Source organism: Eubalaena glacialis, chromosome 2, assembly GCF_028564815.1.
Source record: "Eubalaena glacialis isolate mEubGla1 chromosome 2, mEubGla1.1.hap2.+ XY, whole genome shotgun sequence".
Taxonomy (NCBI): domain Eukaryota; kingdom Metazoa; phylum Chordata; class Mammalia; order Artiodactyla; family Balaenidae; genus Eubalaena; species Eubalaena glacialis.
In genome coordinates, this window is record NC_083717.1 from 33,586,111 (window position 1) to 33,610,747 (window position 24,637).

At 42.2% G+C, this 24,637-nt stretch overlaps 1 protein-coding gene across 8 annotated transcripts in view; it reads right to left on the reverse strand.

Moving 5' to 3' along the window:
* MTHFS (methenyltetrahydrofolate synthetase) overlaps positions 1 to 24,637 on the reverse strand; it is a 305,315-nt gene that overhangs the window by 187,819 nt on the left and 92,859 nt on the right. For all 8 annotated transcript variants that reach the window (XR_009699487.1, XR_009699486.1, XM_061181713.1 and 5 more), the window contains exon 3: positions 4,217 to 4,269. Coding sequence is in view for 6 of the 8 variants with exons in the window: in XM_061181713.1 (XP_061037696.1) it covers positions 4,217 to 4,269 (53 nt within the window). In the remaining 2 variants the exon portion in view is untranslated. The remainder of the gene's footprint in view (positions 1 to 4,216; positions 4,270 to 24,637) is intronic.

Here is a 24,637-nt window from a genome sequence, read left to right on the forward strand (position 1 = left end):
AATCTACTTGTCTGCTGATGGGTGGGGCTGGGTTCTCTCCCTGTTGGTTGTTTGGCCTGAGGTGACCCAGCACTGGAGCCTACAGGCTCTTTGGTGGGGTTAATGGCGGACTCTGGGGGGGCTCACGCCAAGGAGTACTTCCCAGAACTTCTGCTGCCAGTGTCCTTGTCCCCCCGGTGAGCCACAGCCACCCCCCACCTCTGCAGGAGACCCTCCAACACAAGCAGGTACGTCTGGTTCAGCCTCCTATGGGGTCACTGTTCCTTCTCCCTGGGTCCTGAGGCACACACTACTTTGTGTGTGCCCTCCCAGAGTGGAGTCTCTGTTTCCCCCAGTCCTGTTGAAGTCCTGCAATCAAATCCCACTAGGCTTCGAAGTCTGATTCTCTGGGAATTCCTCCTCCCGTTGACAGACCCCCCAGGTTGGGAAGCCTGATGTGAGGCTCAGAACCTTCACTCCAGTGGGTGGACTTCTGTGGTATAAGTATTCTCCAGTTTGTGAGTCACCCACCCAGCAGTTATGGGATTTGATTTTTTTGTGATTGCGCCCCTCCTACCGTCTCATTGTGGCTTCTCCTTTGTCTTTGGAAGCCGGGTATCATTTTTGGTGAGTTCCAGTGTCTTCCTATCGATGATTGTTCAGCAGTTAGTTGTGATTCCGGTGCTCTCGCAAGAGGGAGTGAGCACATGTCCTTCTACTCCGCCATCTTGAACCAATCTCCCCTATTAAAGTTTCTTTAATCTGTTGCCCTGATTTCTAGTTCCACCTTACATTCTATGAGTTTTCCCAGTGACCTTCCAAAAAGTCCTACATCTTTGCTTAAGCTACTTTGTTTTGCTGCTTAGGTTTTGGTACTTGGAAGCCAAAGAGAAAGTGACTTTATGTGTTTATAGTAAATGTAACACAAAACAACATGACAACTGAAACCAAACCTTTCACTAATATGAATAAATGTAAATAACCTAAACTCACTTAAAAATCTATATGTATATATATATTTTAGATCAGTTAACAAAGCCAATAAAACTCTGTTTTCTTAAGGGACACATACACAAAACCAATTCAGAAAGGTTAAAATAAAAGGTAAAAAAAATTTTAAGGTAAAGATAAAATGAAAGCAGGTGTTATGATCTTTGTGTCAAATAATCTATAATTCAAGATTAAAAGCATTGGGACTTCCCTGGTGGTGCAGTGGTTAAGAATCCGCTCGTCAATGCAGGGGACATGGCATCAAGCTCTGGTCCAGGAAGATCCCACATGCCGTGGAGCAACTAAGCCCGTGCACCACAACTACTGAGACTGTGCTCTAGAGCCCACAATCCACAACTACTGCAGCCTGCGTGCCTAGAGCCCATGCTCCACAACAAAGAGAAGCCACCACAGTGAGAAGCCCATGCACCGCAACAAAGAGTAGCCCCCACTCACCGCAACTAGGGAAAGCCCACGTGCAGCAACAAAGAACCAGTGCAGTCAAAAATAAATAAATAAGTAAACAAACAAGCCACTGGAATAAAAAAAAAAAGATTAAAAGCATTAAAAAAGACAAAGAAGGATACTTTATAATGCTAAAAGCCATAATGCATAATGAAGTTGTACATAAATTTCTGTGCACAAAATAATATAGCAGAAACTTTAATAAAGCACAAACTATAGAAGATAAAAGGAAAACTAGACAAATCCACACTAATAATGAGAGAATTTAAAGCACCTTCCTCTGACCTAGACAGATTAAGGAGAAAATATCTAGCAAGGATAAAGAAAAACTTAATACATAATCAATAAAGTATATCTTATAGCTATATATCAACCCTGTACCATGATAATACAGGATATTCCTTCTTTTCAATTACATTTAGATCATTTATGAAAACAGACCATATTTTAAGCCATAAAGAAAATCTAAATTAATTCCAAAGATAGAAATATTATTAAGAGCATTCTGACCAGAATAAATAGTGGTTGTGACATGGTATCTCATTGTGGTTTTGATTTGCATTTCCCTAATAATTAGTGAGTTGAGCATCTTTTCATGTGCTTATTGGCAATTTGTATATGTTATCTGGAGAAATGTCTATTCAGATCCTTTGCCATTTTTAACTGGGTTTTTGTCTTTTTGTTATTGAGTTGTAAGAGATCTGAATACCAGTCCCTCTTCAGATATAGGACCTGAAAATATTTTCTTCCATCTTATGGGCTGTCTTTTAACTTTCTTGATAGTATCCTCTGAAACACAAAAATTTTTAATTTTGATAAAGTCCAATATAGCTATTTTTCTTTTGTCACATTTGCTTTTGGTTTCATATCTAAGAAAACATTTCCTAATCCAACATCATGAAGATTTACTCTTGTGTTTTTTCCTAAGAGTTTTATAACTTTAGCTGTTATATTTAAGTCTTTGATTCCTTTCAAGTTAATTTTTGTATATGCTTTGAGGTAGCTGTCCAACTTCATTCTTTTGCATGTGGATATACAGTTGTTCCAGCACCATTTGTTAAAAAGACTACATATTTGTTCCCTTATTTGTTTTAGCACTCTTGTCAAATATTAATTGACCATAAATTTGAGGGGCTTCTTTTTTCCTGTATCCTCAATTATATCCCATCGATTTATATGTTTATCCTTATGTTAGTATCACACTGTTTTGATTACTGTAGCTTTGTAGTAAGTTTTACAGTTGATAAGTGTGAATTCTTCAATGATTTTTTTTGGAGGGGGGGGTGCTATTTCAGTTTTTTTGCCTTTTTGCATTTCTATGTGAATTTTAAAATCAGCTTGTCAATTCCTACAAAAATAGCAGTTGGAATTTTGATAAGGATTGTACATTTTACATCTTGTTTTGCTTCATTTAGTTTCAATGATGGGGTTTTTAATCTATGGACACTTTGATCAAAGTGTACTCCACTAAGCAGGAGACATTGTGCTGTTTGCCCTCATGATGCCAGCAGACATCCTAAAAGTCTATAAAGTGCCCTAATAGACAATGAGCCAAGTCAGTCTGTCTTTCCCTGTGTCACCCTGTGAACCCACAGGCCATCACTACTAAGGGACAGGAGGTCTGAAAGTGGCGACAAAATATTCTCTCCTCACCCCCATTTCAAATATTCTTATAAACTAGAAACCCTGTCTGATTATTGCAATTAATGTTCTCAGGCCAGGAGTGGACATAAATCAGCCCTTTCACTAAATCATACCAGTTTGAGTTTGCTACCCATCACACACACACACACACACACACACACACACACACTTTCCATTTGCCCTGCAAAGACTTAACACTTCTAGATAAGCTCAATTATGCATAGAAAAGTGCTTTTTCCTTCGTTTGACAATAGTTTTCAAGAGAGGCCTGGCAAAAGCTGAGAACTCAGCTGTGGGGTTTTTTTTGAAAGAAAAATTGGCTTCTGATTGTACATAAGTGATAATGAACAAGGAATACATATTATGTTGGCCACATTTCATATGCAAATTAGACTAGCTTCTCTTCTTAACTTCTCTTTCTCCAGCAAAAATATGGTAGGGGATGCATTAGTCTGATTAAATGTAAATATTCATGTAGACCTCAGCCATCTTTTGGTGAGTTAGGAGCCAGTATATTGAATTACATCAGATAGAAAATCATTCTCGTGACTTCCTTGGTGGCGCAGTGGTTAAGAATCTGCCTGCCAATGCAGGGGACACAGGTCCGATCCCTGGTCTGGTAAGATCCCACATGCCGTGGAGCAATTAAGCCTGTGCACCACATCTACTGAGCCTGCGCCCTAGAGCCCGTGCGCCTCAACTATTGAGCCCATGTGCTGCAACTACTGAAGCCCATGCACCTAGAGCCCATGCTCCACAACAAGAGAAGCCACTGCAATGAGAATCCCGTGCACCAAACAAAGAGTAGCCCCTGCTGGCCAAAACTAGAGAAAGCCCGCACACAGCAACGAAGACCCAGTGCAGCCAAAAATATATATATATAAAAGAAAATAAAGTAAAAAAGTAAATCATTCTCACATTTATGTCCTGTGGACTAACGTTGCATTAAATAAATTTATTTTTTCTTCTTAATGAACTTAAAATGGAGGCTGACACTATAAATAGGTATGCATAGCTGAAATCCAGGTTTGACCATATACTAAATGCATTCTTTGTAAATTCATCCTTCAGGGACCAGACCCATGCTCTGAATATTCTGTACAGAGTAATCAGGTAAAAATAGTAACATATTGCTGACCTGGCAGACTCTCATCTCTACAGGTTCACTTGTAGTGCTGGAAAGCAGAGAACCTAAAAGCAGGAAAAAAAAATTAGGTGAAATAAGGTGATTTACACAGATGGTGCTTTTTAGGCTATCATATGATAAAAATGTTATTTATTTCTATGATAGTGATTATTATTATTATCAGAGTAGAAATCAAGAGGCCTTGATTCTACTCTCTGGCTATGTTATATCTTTTTTAGTTTTCTGATACTTTGGGGATCCTTGGCCAGATGCAATAGAAACTAACCCTTTCTTTCATGGGCAGAGTAGGATTTCTGTCCCACAAGAACGGGATGAATGGGGCTGTTCTGAGTTGAAGACTACAGGCCTCTAATTTTGGGATTAACCTTCAGAGCCTGATTCCAAGATCTTAGACTCTCCATTTCTTCAACTCCTCTCCCCTCCCACCCCCACTGCACTCCATCTACCACCTGCCATCACCATCAGAAAAGCTGAGCCTACACATGAACAACCTTAGCCTTGGAAATACAACACATCAATGACAGATGTACAGGATCCTCAAGGAGAAAGCTGAGAAGGCACAGTCCTTATGCAGCAAGATACAAATTCTGACTTAAGACCTGTAGTAATCCATCAACAGAGGAATGGAGATTCCTTAAAAAACTAAAGATAGAACTGCCATATGACCCAGCAATCCCACTCCTGGGCATATATCCAGACAAAATCATAATTCAAAAAGACACATGCACCCCAATGTTCATTGCAGCACTATTTCCAATAGCCAGGACATGGAAGCAACCTAAATGTCTGTCAGCAGAGCAATGGATAAAGAAGATGTGATACATATATACAGTGGAATATTAGTCATAAAAAGGAACGAAATTGGGTCATTTGTAGAGACATGGATGGACCTAGAGACTGTCATACAGAGTGAAGTAAGTGAGAAAGAGAAAAACAAATAACGTGTATTAAAGCATATATGTGGAATCTGAAAAAATTGGTATAGACAATCTTATTTATAAAGCAGAAATAGAGACACAGACGTAGAGAACAAACATATGTAAACAAAGTCGGAAAGGGGCGTGGGATGAATTGGGAGATTGGGATTGACATATATACACCATTGATGCTATGTATAAAATAGATAACTAATGAGAACCTACTGTATAGCACAGGGAACTCAACTCAGTGCTCTGTGGTGACCTAAATGAGAAGGAAATCCAAAAAAGAGGGGATGTATACGTATAGCTGATTCACTTTGCTGTAAAGTATAAACTAAAACAATACTCCAATTAAAAAAGGATAGAAATTCTGACTTATGACCTGTGGCAGTCCATCAACAGAGGAATGGATAAAGAAGATGTGGAACAGAGGTGCAAAGCCTTCCCATGCAGCACCACGTGAGCAAGTTAAACTGGACCAAGCACAAAGGAAAGAAAGGGGAGACCTTCGAGGTGGTGGAGGAGTAAGACGTGGAGATCACCTTACTCCCCACAAATACATCAAAAATACATCTACATGTGGAACAACTCCTACAGGACACCTACTGAACGCTGGCAGAAGACCTCAGACTTCCCAAAAGGCAAGAAACTCCCCACTTACCTAGGTAGGGCAAAAGAAAAAAGGAAAAACAGAGACAAAAGAATAGGGACGGGACCTGCACCTCTGGGAGGGAGCTGTGAAGGAGGAAAAGTTTCCACATACTAGGGAGCCCCTTCATTGGTAGAGATGGGGGTGGGCAGGGGGGGAAGCTTCGGAGCCATGGAGGAGAGCATAGCAACAGGGATGCAGAGGGCAAAGCAGAGAGATTCCCACACAGAGGATCAGTGCCGACCAGCACTCACTGGCCTGAGAGGCTTGTCTGCTCACCTGCTGGGGGGGGGGGGTGGCTGGGAGCTGATGCTCGGGCTTCGGAGGTCAGATCCCAGGGAGAGGACTGGGGTTGGTTGCATGAACACAGCCTGAAGGGGGCTAGTGCAGCACAGCTAGCTGGGAGTCCTGGAAAAAGTCTGGACCTGCCAGAGAGGCAAAAGACCATTATTTCAGGGTGCACAAAGAGAGGGGAGTCCTTCCCCATCTGCCCACAGAAGGCAGAGCACTGCCTAAATGAGCTTCAGAGATGGGCGCAAGCCACGGTTATCAGCTTGGACCCCAGAGACGGGAGTGAAATGCTAATGCTGTGGCTGCAGCCACCAAGAATCCTGTGTGCAAGCACAGGTCACTATCCACACTCCCCGCCAGGAGCCTGTGCAGCACGCCACTGCCAGAGCCCCGTGATCCAGGGACAACTTCCCCAGGAGAACACACTGTATGCCTCAGGCTGTTGCAACGTCACGCAGGCTCACCCCGCATTCCAATTATAACTACTGTACCCTTTCCTCCCCCCAGCCTGGATGAGCAAGAGCCCCCTAATCAGCCGCTGCTTTAACCCTGTCCTGTCTGGGTGGGAACAGAGGCCTCTATATGCAGAGGTGGGGCCAAAACCAAAGCTGAACCCCAGGAGCTGTGCGAACAAAGAAGAGAAAGGGAAATTTCACTGTGCAGCCTCAGGAGCAGTGGATTAAATCCCCACAATCAACTTGATGTACGCTGCATCTGTGGAATACCTGAATAGAAAATGAATCGTCCCAAAATTGAGCAGTGGACACATATTAATCAAACTATCAAAAATTAAATACAAAGAAAAAATATTAAGAGCAGCAAGGGAAAAGCAACAAATAACATACAAGGGAAACCCCATAAGGGTAACAGCTGATCTTTCAGCAGAACTCTGAAAGCCAGAAAGGAGTGGCAGGACATATTTAAAGTGATGAAAGGGAAAAACCTACAACAAAGAGTACTCTACCCGGCAAGGATCTAATTCAGATTTGACAGAGAAATTAAAAGCTTTACAGACAAGCAAAAGCTAAGAGAATTCAGCACCGCCAAACCAGCTTTACAACAAATGCTAAAGGAACTTCTCTAGCCAGGAAATACAAGAGAAGGAAAAGACTTACAAAAACAAACCCAAAACAATTAAGAAAATGGTAATAAAAACATACATATCGATAATTACCTTAAATGTAAATGGATTAAATTCTCCAACCAAAAGACATAGACTGGCTGAATGGATACAAAAACAAGACCCGTATATATGCTGTCTACAAGAAACCGACTTCAGACCTAGGGACACATACAGACTGAAAGTGAGGGGATGGAAAAAATATTCCATGCAAAAGGAAATCACAAGAAAGCTGGAGTACCAATACTCATATCAGACAAAATAGACTGTAAAATAACAACTATTTCAAGAGACAAAGAAGGACACTACATAATGATCAAGGGATCAATCCAAGAAGAAGTTATAACAATTGCAAATATTTATGCCCCCAACATAGAAGCACCTCAATACATAAGGCAAATGCTAACAGCCATAAAAGGGGAAATCGACAGTAACACAATAATAGTAGGGGACTTTAACACCCCACTTTCACCAATGGACAGATCATCCAAAATGAAAATAAATAAGGAAACACAAGCTTTAAATGACACCACAGACCAGATAGCCTTAACTGATGTTTATAGGACATTCCATCCAAAACGACAGAATACACTTTCTTCTCAAGTACGAATGGAACATTCTCCAGGATAGATCATATCTTGGGTCACAAATCAAGCCTCAGTAAATTTAAGAAAACTGACATTGTATCAAGTATCTTTTCCAACCACAACACTATGAGACTAGATATCAATTACAGGAAAAAAACTGTAAAAAATACAAACACGTGGAGGCTAAATAATACGTTACTAAATAACCAAGAGATCACTGAAGAAATCAAAGAGGAAATAAAAAAATACCTAGAAATAAACGACAATGAAAACACGATGACCCAAAACCTATGGGATGCAGCAAAAGCAGTTCTAAGAGGGAAGTTTATAGCTATACAATCCTACCTCAAGAAACAAGAAAAATCTCAAATAAACAACCTAACCTTACACCTAAAGCAATTAGAGAAAGAAGAACAAAAAAAAAACCAAAGTTAGCAGAAAGAAAGAAATCATGAAAATCAGTTCAGAAATAAATGAAAGAGAAATGACAGAAACGATAGCAAAGGTCAATAAAACTAAAAGCTGGTTCTTTGAGAAGATGAAAAAAATTGATAAACTGTTAACCAGACTCATCAAGAAAAAAAGGCAGAAGACTAAAATCAACAGAATTAGAAATGAAAAAGGAAAAGTAACAACTGACACTGCAGAAATACAAAGGATCATGAGGGAATACTACAAGCAACTATATGTCAATAAAATGGACAACCTGGAAGAAATGGACAATTTCTTAGAAAAGCACAACCTTCCGAGACTGAACCAGGAAGAAATAGAAAATATAAATAGACCAATCACAAGCACTGAAATTGAAACTGTGATTAAAAAAACTCCAAAAAACAAAAGCCCAGGACCAGATGGCTTCACAGGTGAAATCTATCAAATATTTAGAGAAGAGGTAACACCTATCCTTCTAAAACTATTCCAAAATATAGCAGAGGGAGGAATACTCCCAAACTCATTCTATGAAGCCACCATCACCCTGGCACCAAAACCAGACAAAGATGTCACAGAACAAAAGAAAACTACAGACCAATATCACTGATGAACATAGGTGCAAAAATTCTCAACAAAATACTAGTAAACAGAATCCAGCAGCACATTAAAAGGATCATACACCATGATCAAGTGGGGTTTATCCTAGGAAGGCAGGGATTCTTCAATATACACAAATCAATCAACGTGATACACAATATTAACAAATTGAAGGATAAAAACCATATGATCATCCCAATAGCTGCAGAAAAAGCTTTTGACAAAATTCAACACCCATTTATGATAAAAATTCTCCAGAAGGTAGGCATAGAGGGAACTTACCTCAACATAGTAAAGGCCATATATGACAAACTCACAGCCAGCATTATTCTCAATGGTGAACAAATGAAACCATTTCCACTAAGATCAGGAACAAGAGAAGGTTGCCCACTCTCACCACTATTATTCAACATAGTTTTGGAAGTTTTAGCCACAGCAATCAGAGAAGAAAAAGAAATAAAAGGAATCCAAATCGGAAAAGAAGAAGTAAAACTGTCACTGTTTGCAGATGACATGATACTATACATAGAGAATCCTAAAGATGCCACCAGAAAACTACTAGAGGTAATCAATGAATTTGGTAGAGTAGCAGAATACAAAATTAAGGCACAGATATCTCTTGCATTCCTATACACTAAAGATGAAAAATCTGAAAGAGAAATTATGGAAACACTCCCATTTACCATTGCAACAAAAAGAATAAAATACCTAGGAATAAACCTACCTAGGGAAACAAAAGACCTGTATGCAGAAAACTATGACACTGATGAAAGAAATTAAAGATGATAGAAACAGATGGAGAGATATACCATGTACTTGGACTGGAAGAATCAACATTGTGAAAATGACTATCCTACGCAAAGCAATCTACAGATTCAATGCAATCCCTATCAAATTACCAATGGCATTTTTCACAGAACTAGAACAAAAAATTTCACAATTTTTATGGAAACACAAAAGACCCCGAAGAGCCAAAGCAATCTTGAGAAAGAAAAACAGAGCTGAAGGAATCAGGCTCCCTGACTTCAGACTATACTACAAAGCTACAGTAATCAAGACAGTATGATACTGGCACAAAAACAGAAATATAGATCAATGAACAGGATAGAAAGCCCAGAGATAAACCCACGCACATATGGTTACCTTATCTTTGATAAAGGAGGCAAGAATATACAATGGAGAAAAGGCAACCTCTTCAATAAGTGGTGCTGGGAAAACTGGACAGCTACATGTAAAAGAATGAAATTAGAACACTTCCTAACACCATACACAAAAATAAACTCAAAATGGGTTAAAGACCTAAATGTAAGGCCAAACACTATAAAACTCTTCGAGGAAAACATAGGCAGAACACTCTATGACATACATCACAGCAAGATCCTTTTTGACCCACTTCCTAGAGTAAGGGAAATAAAAACAAAAATAAACAAATGGGACCTAATGAAACTTAAAAGCTTTTGCACAGCAAAGGAAACCATAAACAAGATGAAAAGACAACCCTCAGAATGGGAGAAAATATTTGCAAATGAAGCAACTGACAAAGGATTAATCTCCAAAACATACAAGCAACTCATGCAGCTCAATAGCAAAAAAACAAACAACCCAATCCAAAAATGGGCAGAAGACCTAAACAGACATTTCTCCAAAGAAGATATACAGATTGCCAACAAACACATGAAAGAATGTTCAACATCACTAATCATTAGAGGAATGAAAATCAAAACTACAATGAGGTATCCCCTCACACCGGTCAGAATGGCCATCATCAAAAACTCTACAAACAATAAATGCTGGAGAGGGTGTGGAGAAAAGGGAACCCTCCTGCACTGTTGGTGGGAATGTAAATTGATACAGCCACTATGAAGAACAGTATGGGGGTTCCTTAAAAAACTAAAAACAGAACTACCATATGACCCAGCAATCCCACTACTGGGCATATACCCTGAGAATACCATAATTCAAAAAGAGACATGTACCACAATGTTCATTGCTGCACTATTTACAAAAGGCAGGACATGGAAGCAACCTAAGTGTCCATCGACAGATGAATGGATAAAGAAGATGTGGCACATATATACAATGGAATATTACTCGGCAATAAAAAGAAACAAAATTGAGTTATTTGTAGTGAGGTGGATGGACCTAGAGTCTGTCATACAGAGTGAAGTAAGTCAGAAAGTGAAAGACAAATACTGTATGCTAACACATATATATGGAATCTAAAAAAAAAAAAAGGTTCTGATGAACCTAGGGGCAGTACAGGAATAAAGACGCAGACATAGAGAATGGACTTGAGGACACAAGGAAGGGGAAGGGTAAGCTGGGACAAAGTGAGAGAGTAGCACTGACATATATACATGACCAACTGTAAAATAGATAGCTAGTGGGAAGCAGCTAAATAGCACAGGGAGATCAGCTCGGTGCTTTGTGACCACCTAGAGTGGTGGGCTAGGGAGGGTGGAGGGAAGTGCAAGAGGGAGGGGATATGGGGTTATATGTATACATATAGCTGATTCACTTTGTTATACAGCAAAAACTAACACAACATTGTAAAGCAATTATACTCCAATAAGGATGTTAAAAAAAGAAAAAAGAAGATGTTGTACATATATATACAGTGGAATACTAATCAGCCAATAAAAAAATAATGAAATAATGCCATTTGCAGCAACATGGATGGACCTAGAGATGATCATACTAAGTGAAGTAAGTCAGACAGAGAAAGACAAATAATCATATGATATTGCTTATATGTGGCATCTAAGAAACTAATACAAATGAACTTATTTACAAAACAGACACACTCACAGTCTTAGAAAACAAACTTATGGTTACCAAAGGGGAAATGTGTGGGGGAGGGTTAAATTAGGAGTTTGGGATTAACATATACCCGCTACTATATATAAAATAGATAATCAACGACTTATGTTCTGTAATAACCTAAATGGGAAAAGAATCTGAAAAAGAATGTATATGTGTAACTGAATCACTTTGCTATACACCTGAAACAAACACAACATTGTAAATCAGCTATAATGTAATATAAAATTTAAAAAATTTTAAATTAAAAGATAAAAATTATGTGCTCAATTAAAAAAAAAAAAGGACGTGGTAAGATGATGAGTGAATGGTGCTCAATGGCCTTGGTTTGGAATCAGGGAAGAATGTACCAATGGACCACCATGTCCAGTTCCCCAGGCCACTAGACATGGCTTGACTCTGTGTGGTTGCTAAGAAATGGAGGAACTGGCAAGCTCTCTGTTTGGCCAACTGAGGCTGCCATTAGTGTAATCCACTAGACTCAGCAAGGCCACATAAAACCAAGGTGGAGGGAGGGTCCTGCACAAATCCCACCCATGCAGAAAAACAGGAGGACTCTAGTCCTGTCTCCTTGGTCCCTAGGACTCTACCACCATGGCACCTTATAATGGAAATGTTCCAGGATCTAAAGTTAGACACCCTGAATTCAAATCCTAGCTCCCTCACTTAGTGGTCACATGACTTTGGTTGACTCTTTTAACTTTTTAAAGTCTTGGTCTCTTCATCTGAATTAAATGCCAAAGTCAATTCTTCTATGAAAATGACCAGTGTACATCAACGCTTACTTAGCTTCCTCTTATTCTAGACCTTGAAAGAAGCCCTGGTGACTAGCTAGACTGTGGTCCCACCCTCCCAGGGGCACCGGCACTCTTGCTGGGTGTGGGACTGGACATCAGCCACCTGGATGAGAAGCACTGAGTACTTGACTGGCCTCAGAGCTCTTGCCTGCTCACACTCGACCAGTGCCACCTGTGCTTGAGGGGGAGGCTGCTGCTTCTGAGCATCAGCAGTGGGTTATCACATGCTAGGAATGGGGACACAGCAGGGCAGTGTGGAGGTTCCAGGCACACACCATACTGGGGAGGCCACAAAAGGCTGGCACTCCTGTCTCCCTGGGAATTCAGCCGTTTCATTGGCTTACCCAGGATGCATTGGAGGGGAAATGGCAGATAGGTATGGAGGAGATCCATGCCCGGAGTGAAACCGGTCTCCAAAGGAGAAGAGTAAGCCTCATCCTGGGTGGCTTTTTCTTGGCTACCTGCCATTCTAGGAAGAGTCATCTACACCCTTTCTCCAATTCTCCACCACACAGCTCTCAGCCCACACTGGTTCAGCACGAGCCTCCATCACTCCATGACCTTGCTCTCATCAAGATCACCCATGACCTCCACATTGGCAAATCCAAAGGGTACCTTTCCAGTCCTCACCACACTTGCCTTTCAGCAGCATCTTGCCAGTGCTGGCAACTCCAATCTCTCTCCTTCTTTGCTTTCTCTCAAGTCTTCTTTTGTTTTTAATCCCTTTGTTTTAATCATTCCTTCAACAAATATTTTTTCGTACCTCCCACATGTCAGGTACTGGCCTAGGCACTGGGAATGTGGTGGTGAGCAAAAGCAGAAATGATTCTGATCCTTATGAAAGCTACACTCTAATGGGAAAGTCCTATGTTCATCTAATAACCACGCAAATAAATGCTGACTTGCAACCCCACCAATTGATTCACTGGAGAGGGGCACCATGCACGGAGGGAGGTCTGTATCAGGGAACTTGACCTTGTCAGGGAAGTCAACAAAGTCTTCCCCAGGGAGGTGATGCTTGCTGAGATCTGAAGGATGAATGGGAGTTAACTAGATGAACGGGGTGAGGAAGAGCATCTCAGGCAGAAGGAACAGCCCATGGGAAGGCTATTTAGAAAGAAACATGGTGGACAAGTCTGAAAGGTGTCTCAGGTCACAGTCCCTAGTGCCTGGGGCAGGGATTCTGGTCCATGTGATGTATTGAGGAAGTGCTCTCAGAAGGAGATGAGGGAATCAGGATAAGGAACTAAGCAAGGATGTGGTCTTAGCCAATCCCACAGGGCACTCTCGAGTGTGAATTACACCAGGGCTGGTTTCACTTGAGGCAAAGTGATGGTCTTTAGTACTTCTGTAGAAGCCGGTAATCGGCTGTGGGTTACACAGGGGGAGGGGGTGTGGGGACACACAACCTGCCAGGTAAAGTAGCTCCCACTGACCAAAAGCAGTGCTCCAGAGATGGGGCAGCTCTGAGCCATTAGCAGCCCACCCTCACAGCAGCTGGATCGTGGACTCCCCAGCCCCGTAAAGGAGATCGGAGCAAAACACCAACAGCATCCACTACAGAAGCCATATGGCCAGAATCCTGAGCAAAAGGAAGCTGCTCTTCTCAATCCTTGGCCCTCAGCTAAGTCCTTTCCCCTCTCTCTTGCCCCAAATTTCCTTTCCTGTAAAATCTTCAAGTTCCTCTCTGGCCCATTCATACATCATAGTAATTTGGGGTTTTTTTGTTTTCTTTTGTTTTTTTGTTTTTGGCTGTGCTGCACGGCATGTGGGATCTTAGTTCCCCGACCAAGGACCAAACCCACGCCCCCTGCATCGGAAGGGCAGAGTCTTAACCACTGGATCACCAGGGAAGTTCCACACCTTGGTTATTTTTCCATCTTTTGGCTCCCAGGCTATAGTTCACTTCAGGACACAGCCTTGCCCGCCCAGTTGTATGGCCTCAGTGGTCTGGTATCAGCATCACTTTCCAGCCCTCCAACAAAAGAACCACAGGAGTCAAATTCAGAGAACACCAGGAATGCCTGACAGTTCATGCTAGAGAATTCTGAATTTAACCTCTTATTTTAAGAGGTTAAAATAAGGCTGGTCACCCATTTATGTGAGAAGTTGGGAACCCAGAAGTGGGTACCCAGAGGTGTCAGAGCTGATGTGAAAGGAGAGCCTAGGAAGAGAGTAGGGCTGGGCCCGGGGCAAGCAGGAACGGGAAAGCCTGGCATGTTATAGAGTATGCCCAGGCAGGGACAGCCCTGGAGGAGCAGATTCCCGTGGGGAGCCGTCGCGCTGTTCGCTTTGGCTCCCTCCCCGCGCCAGACCTTGTAGGCCACTGCCGGGCAAGTGGAGGCTTTTCTTCTTCACTTCTGGCTTTTCACAGAAATTTCCATTGAGCTAACACTCATATTCTGTGTAATAGGCTAAACACTAAATATTCAAATTCAGGAGAGAATGGAGCAGGCACCAGAAAAGAAAAAAAAAGAAAAAAGAAATGTTAAGATTTTTAGCTTTTAAGAAACTCACTCCATATATACATAAACGGTGCAAATAAATGCTAACAGTCGGCTCATGGTAATCCACAGAGCTTAACATCTCAACCCCACTCATGATTTGGTCTTTCATAAGCCAATTGCATATTACTGTATATACAGAACAAGAAAAATACGGCAATCCTTTATTAAACAACTGTGCTAAGCTTTGCGTACTTCATTTAAATAGTGCTAGGTTTTACATAAATCACCTTCTTTTAATCCTTTCAACAACCCTTAGAAAGGCATTATCTCCATTTTACAGATGAGAAAACTGAAACTCAGAGGTCAGCAAGCTGGTTGGCAGACTGAACATAAATGCAGATCTTTCTTTTGACCACAAAAAGACACCATTTACAACAAAAATACCAGATCTTATGTATTCAAATGAAGTTTGCTCCTTTCAAATAGGCCGTTGAGAGACCACAAAATATTCTTCCTTAGAAAAAGCTTTGTGAGCCTAAAGCATAGTCTTCTGAATGTTCTCATTGCAGTCAAGGCTTTGTCCTTGAAGACTAGAGGTGATTTCCAACAGTCGTTTGAAGCAAAGGCTGGTTGGGCATGGCGGGGGGAGGGGACAGTGTGGGCCATAGAGCGCCTGTCCTTCGGTCCAGCCACCCTCTCTCTGTGGCGGCGTGGCCTCGCCTCATCCCACTGTACGTGCCTCTTCTGTCTCCTGACTTCAACGTGAGAATGGGATCCAAACCTGGCCATTCTGGCCTGGCTATCTCATCCTCCCGGTTCATCGTGTTTGGTCCAGAAGTGGGCACAGGGGCAAGGCAAATCAGAGACCCTCTGTAAGCTTTAGTATATCAATTTTAAACAAAAGGGTCTCTCTTCCTTTTGGATTGTGTATTAGTTTCCTCTGGCTGCTGTAACAACTTCCAACAGATGTGGTGGCTTTAAACAATATGAATTTCTTCTCTTACAGCTGCAGGTCAGAAGTCCAAATCAGTTTCACTTAGCTAAAATCAAGATGTCAGCAGAACCAGTTCCTTCTGGAGGCTCCAGGGAAGAAGCTGCTTCCCCGCCTTTTCCAGCTTCTAGATGCTACCTGCATTCCTTGGCTTGTGGCTCTTCCTCCATCCTCAAAGCTCATCACTCCAACCTCTGCGTTGTCATCCCATCCTCTTCTCCTGCCTTTGATCTTCTTGCCTCCCTCTTCAAAGAACCTCTATGATCTCATTGGACCCACCTGAATAATTCAGGATAATCTCCCCATCTCAGGATCCTTAACTTAATCACATGTGCAGAGTTCCCCTTGTTACTGGACCAAACTTGGGTCCACTCACCTGCACACAGTAGAGCCAATCTATTGACACCAGGTTGTGATGATGGAAAATACAGAGTTTACTGCAGGGTGTCAAGCAAAGAGAACCGGCAGTTCATGCTCAAAAGACCCAAACTCCCTGATGGCTTTCAGAGAAGGGTTTTTTTGGTTTTTGTTTTTTTAATTTTTATTGGAGTATAGTTGCTTGGGAATGAAACTGTGCCATTTGCGGAGACGTGGATGGAACTAGAGACTGTCATACAGAGTGAAGTAAGTCAGAAAGAGAAAAACAAATATCATACGTTAACGCATGTATGTGGAATCTAGAAAAATGGTACAGATGAACCTACTTGCAAAGCAGAAATAGGGAAGGGGTTTTAAAGGCAGTGTCAGGGAGGGGGTAGCAAGGTGCTTGATCAGCTTGTGCTCAGTTCTCAAACTGGTTGGCATCAAGGTGAAGTTTTGAGCATCATCAGCCTTCTGGTTTCAACTGGTTTGGGGTCTCCGTGCCTGCAATCAGCAGTTTTCGAGAGGTGGAGGTCTGCTTCCTGTAACAACAGCTTAGGATTGTGTGTCAGGCCTGTATCTGTATCTTTCAGGGAAGCGGCAGTTCGGTGATTCCGCTCTGTAGTGGATTTATAGTCTAAACTGTTACGAATTCCTGGCCCAACAGCTATTCTTTGTTTCTATAGCTTCATGTTTCCTAATCATTAACTCTTGAGCCAGCATTCTGAGACTCAGGGGAGGCCTAAAGGACTAAAGCCAAAGCCTCCTGCTACAAAAGACAGGGACACGGTGCTACAAAAGACAGGGACACAGAGGCTTGTATATTGCTTCACTTTTGCTATGTAAGGTAACACAGTCACAGGTTCCAGGGGTTAGGCCATGGCATCTTTCAAAGGCCATTATTCTGCCTAGCACAGATTGTGAGTTTGGGGGCTCTCAGTGGCTATGACAGCAATGTGAGGAAAGCCTGACTGCAGGGGATAGAGTGAGTAGGAAGAGAGGACGTAAGAGAGCAAAGGAGCAAGAGAGAGAAAGCTGACAGCATCTTTGAGCCTCTGGATTCAGTGGTCCCTGAAGGAATGACAGAATGGGACCCTTGGGCTGCAGTGGCCAAGAGATGGAGAGAGAGAGAAGTTTCAGGCCTTGAGCCAGCTGTACAACAGTCACCTTCATCCTCGGGTATCCAGCTGTGCTTACGTCACTATCCAACATGTACACACTGCTATATTTAAAAAGGATAACCAACAAGGACCTACTGTATAGCTCAGGGAACTCTGCTCAAAGTTATGTGGCAACCTGGATGGGAGGGGAGTTTGGGGGAGAATGGATACATGTATATGTATGGCTGAGTCGCTTTGCTGTGCACCTGAAACTATCACAACATTGTTAATCAGCTATACCCCAATATAAAATAAAAAGTTTAAAAAAATAAAAATAAAAAAATTTTAAATTTTAAAAAATAAATAAATAAATAAATAAAAGTGGAAAAAAATACCATATTTTCATCAAGACGGAAATGTGACTACCAAGAATAGATGATTTTCTTCTAGTGTAAAGTAACTGCTCCTCAAAGGTAAGCACCAGGGTGAGCAATGCAAAAAGGACACGGGTTTTGGAAAAAAGCACCTGGTATCCCAAGGGAGCTAGTGAAAAGGACATTCATTTGCGAAGTTATATACTCTTGTAATTTTTTCAAATGTTTTCATGTTTTGTAGAACAGATGCTTATTGTTTCCCCCCCTTCTCTTTCATCCAATTCTTAGAAAATACACCCATGATTCATTCTCAAAGGACCCCACCACAGGATCACTGTTGATTGGATCAGGGGCAATACCCAGCCCAAGCTGACCAATTAGATTCTCTCACAGGCATTTGTAGTTGGAACTCAGAGCTGCTAGTTAGAGTTAGCTGGTACTTAAACAGAGTTTTTTGCTATGTCCACAGAGTCAGAGGAAACTGACCTACAAGGAGAGAAATTACGTGAATACACAGAGAAATACAAGATCAGAAGACAGGAAAGACAGAGAAAAACAGGGACACTGAGAGAGACAGAGACAGATAAAGCAAAAGTAAACAAACATAATAAAATTTTAACATTTGGGAAATCTGGATGACATGTATCTTAGGATTCTTTGTACTATTCTTGGAACTTTTATGTAAGTCTGAAATTACGTTAAAATTTTTTTGATTTTCAGAAATAATGTAAACAATATAAACACTCCAGGTAAAACACACTGTTAAGAAAATGAAAAAGCAAGTGCAGACTAGGAGTAAATATTTCCAAAATGTAGATTTGATAAATATATAAAGAACACTTCCATCTAAGTGCAAAGAACACAACCTCATGTATTTAAATGGGCAAATAATTGGAATAGTTAACCCACCAAAGAGGATACATAAGTGGAAGCTAAGTACAAGAAAAGATGTTCAACATCTTTAGTCATTAGGAAAATGTAAATTAAAACCATATTAACTTACTTCACTCAGCATGACAATCTCTAGGTCCATCCATGTTGCTGCAAATGGCACTATTTTATTCCTTTTTATGGCTGAGTAATATTCCATTGTATATATGTACCACATCTTCTTTATCCATTCCTCTGTTGATGGACATTTAGGTCACAGTGTGTGAAGTAAGTCAGACACAGAAGGTCAAATATCATATGATACTGTTTATATGTGGAATCTTTAAAAAAAAAGGGTACAAATTAACTTATTTACAAAACAGAAGTAGAGTCACGGATGTAGAAAACAAACTTATGGTTACCAAGGGATGGCGATGGTGGGGGGAGAGAAAAATTGGGAGATTGGGACTGACATATACACACTAGTATATATAAAATAGATAACAAATAAGAACCTGCTGTATAGCACAGGGAATTCTACTCAATACTCTGTAATGGCCTACATGGGAAAACAATCTCAAAAAAAAAAGAGTGGATATATGCATATGTATAACTGATTCACTTTGCTGTACACCTGAAACTAACACAACATTGTAAATCAACTATACTCTAATAAAAATTTTTTAAAAACCACATTAACATACCCCTGCATGTGCACTAGAATGGCTAAAATTAAAGACTGATAGTACCAAGTGTTAATAAGGAGGATGCAGGACAACCAAAACTCTCATACATTGTTGGTTGGAATGCATAATAGTACACCCACTTTGGGAAAGTTTGGTAGTTTCTCATAAAATTAAACATGCACTTACTCTATGACCCAGAAATCTCACTCCTAGTTATTTACCCACAAAATATGAAAACATAAGTCCACACAAAGGCATGTACTGTATTCAGAGCTAGATACAACCCAAATATCTACCAACTGGTGAATAGATAAACTGTTGTCTAGCTATACAATAGAATACTACTCAGCAATAAGAAGGAAGCAAGAATATAAGCAAGAAATGGGGATGGATCTCAAAATCGTGATGCTGTAGAATCCATGTATAGGAACTTCTACCCAGAGCAAAACTGTGACAGAAAGCAGAGCTTCTTGGGACCCAGGTGAGGGGAGGGGACTGGTCACAAAGGGGCCTATGGGAACTTTTGTTGAGGGGGAAGGGGTGTGGAAATATTCTCTATCGTGATTGTGACAGTGGTTATATTACTGCAGTATATCTTCCTCAAAGCTCATCAAATTGTACTTTTTAGACTGATAAATCTTACTGTGTGTAAATTATCTCGATAAAACTGACTTAAAAAATCCTCTTCTCTCTTAGAGCAAAGGATACATCAGCCCTCCAAAACAGTGAAGTTTTTTGCTAGCCCTTTGAGAGAACGAAGGAGAAAACACCTAATTTCTCTAGCTGGCCATCCTGCCTCACTTATAAAACATCGCCCTGCATTTTAATAAGTTTACATTGATTTCTCTCACTTGCAACCAGAAGAGCTCTGACTAAGATATTTCTTGATGGAGAGAAAATTTAATTTCTTAAGGATTCAGAAGTCCAACCTATCTAGAAACGCAACATCATAAAATCTTCTAATATTGTATTTAGATGGCTTTATCCCTCCTGGAATGCTCATTTTCAGCTTGCCATCTTCCTAATATTGCTCCATGCGTACGCAGAGCAATTCACCACCCAACTTTCACGAAGTCCATTTGAGGACTCAACTCATCAGACCGTAATGATTCCAGAAATTAAGATGTTCCGGGCAGAATGGTCTCAATGTTCATTCTTCTCGCAGATTGCACAATTTAAAGTTTAATTCTCTGTGATGACTCCATCAAAGGAACAGTACCTGTAGACGAAATTATTCTAGTGCTGAACTTGTTTGGACCATAACATTCAGACAGCTCTGTATGTTTCTAGCCGAGGGGGAAATGGCAGAACTCTGGGACCCATCTAACTCCCAAGGGCTCCTGAGCTGTTGGTTCCTGCTTTCTAGTCCCGTGGCCCGTGTGACAGCTCCGTGGAGAACACGGCCCCCCTGGTTATTAGCCCACGTCATACGTGCCGAGAACAACAGCCTTGCTGGGCAGTGAGCATCGCACAGGGACTGTCACCAGCCACGGCGCAATGGCTCATCATGGCGTTACAATTCCGGTTGACACTGGGAGTCAAGACCAAGGAGACCAGCCTCTGAACATTTAAGTTTGTGTATCATGACAAACATCATTATGAGACAGAAAGAGCCTATCAGTTCTACTGTGTACTTTTAAACCTCAAACTGTCAAAAAGAAAATTCCTCATCTTCTCATTTTGAGAAGCCTGTTATCATTCCAGGGTCCTTAACAACTCACTCAGTAGCTGGTTAAGTGCCCTTTCTGAGCTGACAGAGGCTCATTCTGTGCTAGTTCAGGTGTCTGAAGAGTTTAGAAGCAGGAGGCTGAGCCCAGTGGCCTGAGGAAGCTCCTAGCTTCTCTAAGCTTGAGTGTGAGATGCTGGACAGAACGTGCCTTACTGTCCTGTTTGTGTTTAATTAGAAAACCTAGGTTGACACCAACAGGTATACCTGTTTCTGCATATGTGAGCCTAAGTGTGCACACACTGGAGTTTGTGGGTCTGCATGAGTCTCTGGGAACTTGTGAATGAATGTCTATGCCCAGTCATCTGGATACTTTTCTCTAAGTGTTGACAGTCTTGGGGTCTGAGCTCATCCTTCACAGCCTGGGCCTCGCAGTTAGCTGCTCCATCTCCACATGGTCATCTGCTTGGTTCAGACCCACAGCCTATGAGTCCTGGTGATGGAAAGAAAAGTGCCCTGGGCAACAGACCAGGGGTGCAATTGATTAGCTGTTCAGCATTAGGCAGATTTCTTTACCTCTCTGATGTATCCCCATTTCCTTATCAGTAAAATGAAACTAAGACAAATCCGTGGGACTCGTGGGAGGATTTGAGGAGCAGACTTGTGCTGGAGCATTTTGCCAGAGTGTGTATTATGTAATAATAATGGAATAGGACTTCCCTGGTGGTGCAGTGGTTAAGAATCTGCCTGCCAATGCAGGGGACAGGGGTTCGAGCCCTGATCCGAGAAGATCCCACATGCCGCAGGGCAACTAAGCCCGTGCGCCACAACTACTGAACCTGCGCTCTAGAGCCCGCGAGCCACAACTACTGAAGCCCGCGCGCCTAGAGCCCGTGCTCCACAACAAGAGAAACCACCGCAATGAGAAGCCCACACACCGCAACGAAGAGTAGCCCCCGCTTGCCACAACTAGAGAAAGCCCTCGCACAGCAACGAAGACCAGATGCAGACAAAAATAAATAAATAAAAGTAATTAATTAATTTTTAAAAATGTTTAGACTTAGATTTAAAAACAAATAAATAATGGAATAGTGTCGTATTGTTTAGGAATACTTCTTGTCATAGTTTGGGTTCTCCTAGAGGTAGATTCTGAGACAAGGATTTGAGGTCAAGTAGTTTATTTGGGGTGTGAAGAATGAGGAAGAGAGACAGGGAAGGGAAGTCAGCCAATAAAGTGTGTATTATAAACCAGCTACCGTTATGGGGACAGAGCTTAACCCCATAGGGCCACTCTGGGAAATAGTGCAGAATACACCCCTCGGGGTTACCCCGACCTAAGCCTGAGGGTGCTGATGGGGTCACACACCAGCTCTGTGGGTCACTGGTGAAGAGCTGCTGGTGGGCAGACAGTTTTTCTCAGCTCTTGCAGCCTGACGTAGACAAGGGCCGAGAGCTGCAGACCTGGCCTATGGACCCTGGCTAGCTCCCGCTAGACGCAAGAACTGTGGTCCGTGAGCCGGGGCCGGGCAACGTCTGGTTCCAGGTTAGAAGAGCAACACTGCAAAGCTGGGTTTCACAACAAAGACCTAAAGTCTGGGCAGGCTTGGATTCCAAAACAGGAAGTGCAAAAAAAAGGGCAATTTCAGATCTGTGCCTGTCTCTCTTTCATTTAGTCACAAAAATAATTACTTTTGAGCACCGGCTCTACGTAGACCTCGTATTCAGTGCTGCAAATACGGCGATGAACAAGACAGACTCACTCTGCCCTCCTGGAGTTCTAGTACGGATGCCCGACTTAAACCATCACAAAGACAAACACGCACTTACATACAGTCATGAATGCCATGAATGATAAGTACATGTCATCTGAGTTGCACGGCGTGTGGGACAAGGGGACAATAGGGAAGGCTGCTCTGAGTAAGTGACACTTAAGCTCAGACTTAAAGGCTGCGTAGGGGTGGCCAGGCGAAGGGGAGGGAAACTCCAAGCAGATGGCCTAGCATGTGCAAGGGCCCCGCGGCAGAGAAGATCTTGGCTTTCTCTGCTCTGAGTAAGTGACACTTAAGCTCAGACTTAAAGGCTGCGTAGGGGTGGCCAGGCGAAGGGGAGGGAAACTCCAAGCAGATGGCCTAGCATGTGCAAGGGCCCCGCGGCAGAGAAGATCTTGGCTTTCTCCACGTGCTGGGAAACATGTCTGGGGCCTGGGAAGTGAGGCTGGAGAAGGAGGGAGGGTCAAACCAGGCAGCCTAAGAAAGACTACGGATCTTATCCTGAGTGCCTTGGAGATCAGTGAAGGGTTAAAGCAAGGGAGGGACGGGATCCAGCTGGAATTTGGGGAGCTACTGTGTGGAGACAAGACACCCGGAGCAGCTCTAGTCATTATGTTACCTGGGCCCAGCTTGATGTGGGGCTTCAGGGAAGACCAGCCTCCTAGGGGAGCTCTGGCAGGGACAACACACAAGAGAAATGCCAACATCTACAAGACAGGTCTAAATAAAAAGGTTCAGAAGAGGTAAGAAGGGGGAGATGGCATTTTGAGGCAGGCCTTGGAATATGGGTGATGTTGGACCTGAGGGCTGGTGTGGAGAGGGTGCCCAGGCAGAGGGGCCAGAGAGACCAAAGGCAAAGCAGACCAGGTAGTTGTCCTTGGTGTCCATCCGGGCAGGAGGGGGCCTGAGAGGGCACAGCTCCTCTGCTCCTTTTGCCACCACATTCAGCCTCTTGACTGCCAGTGCAGGTCATGGTGATGGTTCAAGTGTCTGGAGTGGCTGCTCTGATCCCAAGGGGGCCAACATGGTCACTCAAGCCTGGGCGGGAGATCAAAGATGCCTGGGAGTCAGCAGGAAGCCACCTGAGGGCATAGCTGGACGTCTGTTGGATGGGCTGGATGGTGGGGTTATTACTTCTAGTCAAACTCGCCCCTGCTCCATTCAAGCCCCACACAAGCAAATGAATAACCACCTAAAACTACTTTTCTGTTTGGGAATTTCAGCAAACCTGCATGTGTGTGCGTGTGCGTGCACACATGTGCACATATGTGTCGATATGAACATGCACCTGCAAGTGTCAATGAATGTGCCCCATGTCAACATGCATGTAATTAACAGCTCAAGTTCATACAGCGCTCACCACCACTCTAGGTTCTCACTTGAATCACCTTATTTAATCCGCACCGTAGCCCTGGGCAGTAGACAATATTGTCATTCCCACTTCACAGACTGGGAAACTCAGGTGGGATGTTAGCCAGATACCTCTCTGTGTGCAGAATGCTTTCTTGTTCCTAGAATCCTAAATCATACATCGACTCCTAGAAGGAAAGAGATTTTCATCTTTCATCAAGGTCATGCACAGAGACAACAACCCATGCTTCTTTCCCATAAGGCCCTTCAAAAAACTCGACAAAAATTGGACATGAAACAAAACTAACATTTTTCATGTAGTCTATTAGCAGATGTCTGCCAGAATATTAGGAAAAGACAAGACATGCCGTTCACCCAGGAAAAAGAAAAATAACATGGTAGAATGCAGCAGAAAATGGCATGTTTCACGATTTCTCTGCTCTCTAATAAAACAAGTCATGAGTCTGATCTCCAAAGGCATCTGTTCTAAATCCACCACCTGACTTAATAACTCTTTAAAAACAAACAAGTAAAATTTAATCTGCTCATAATGAATATTGTTTTTAGGTTTCCAGCATATAAAAAA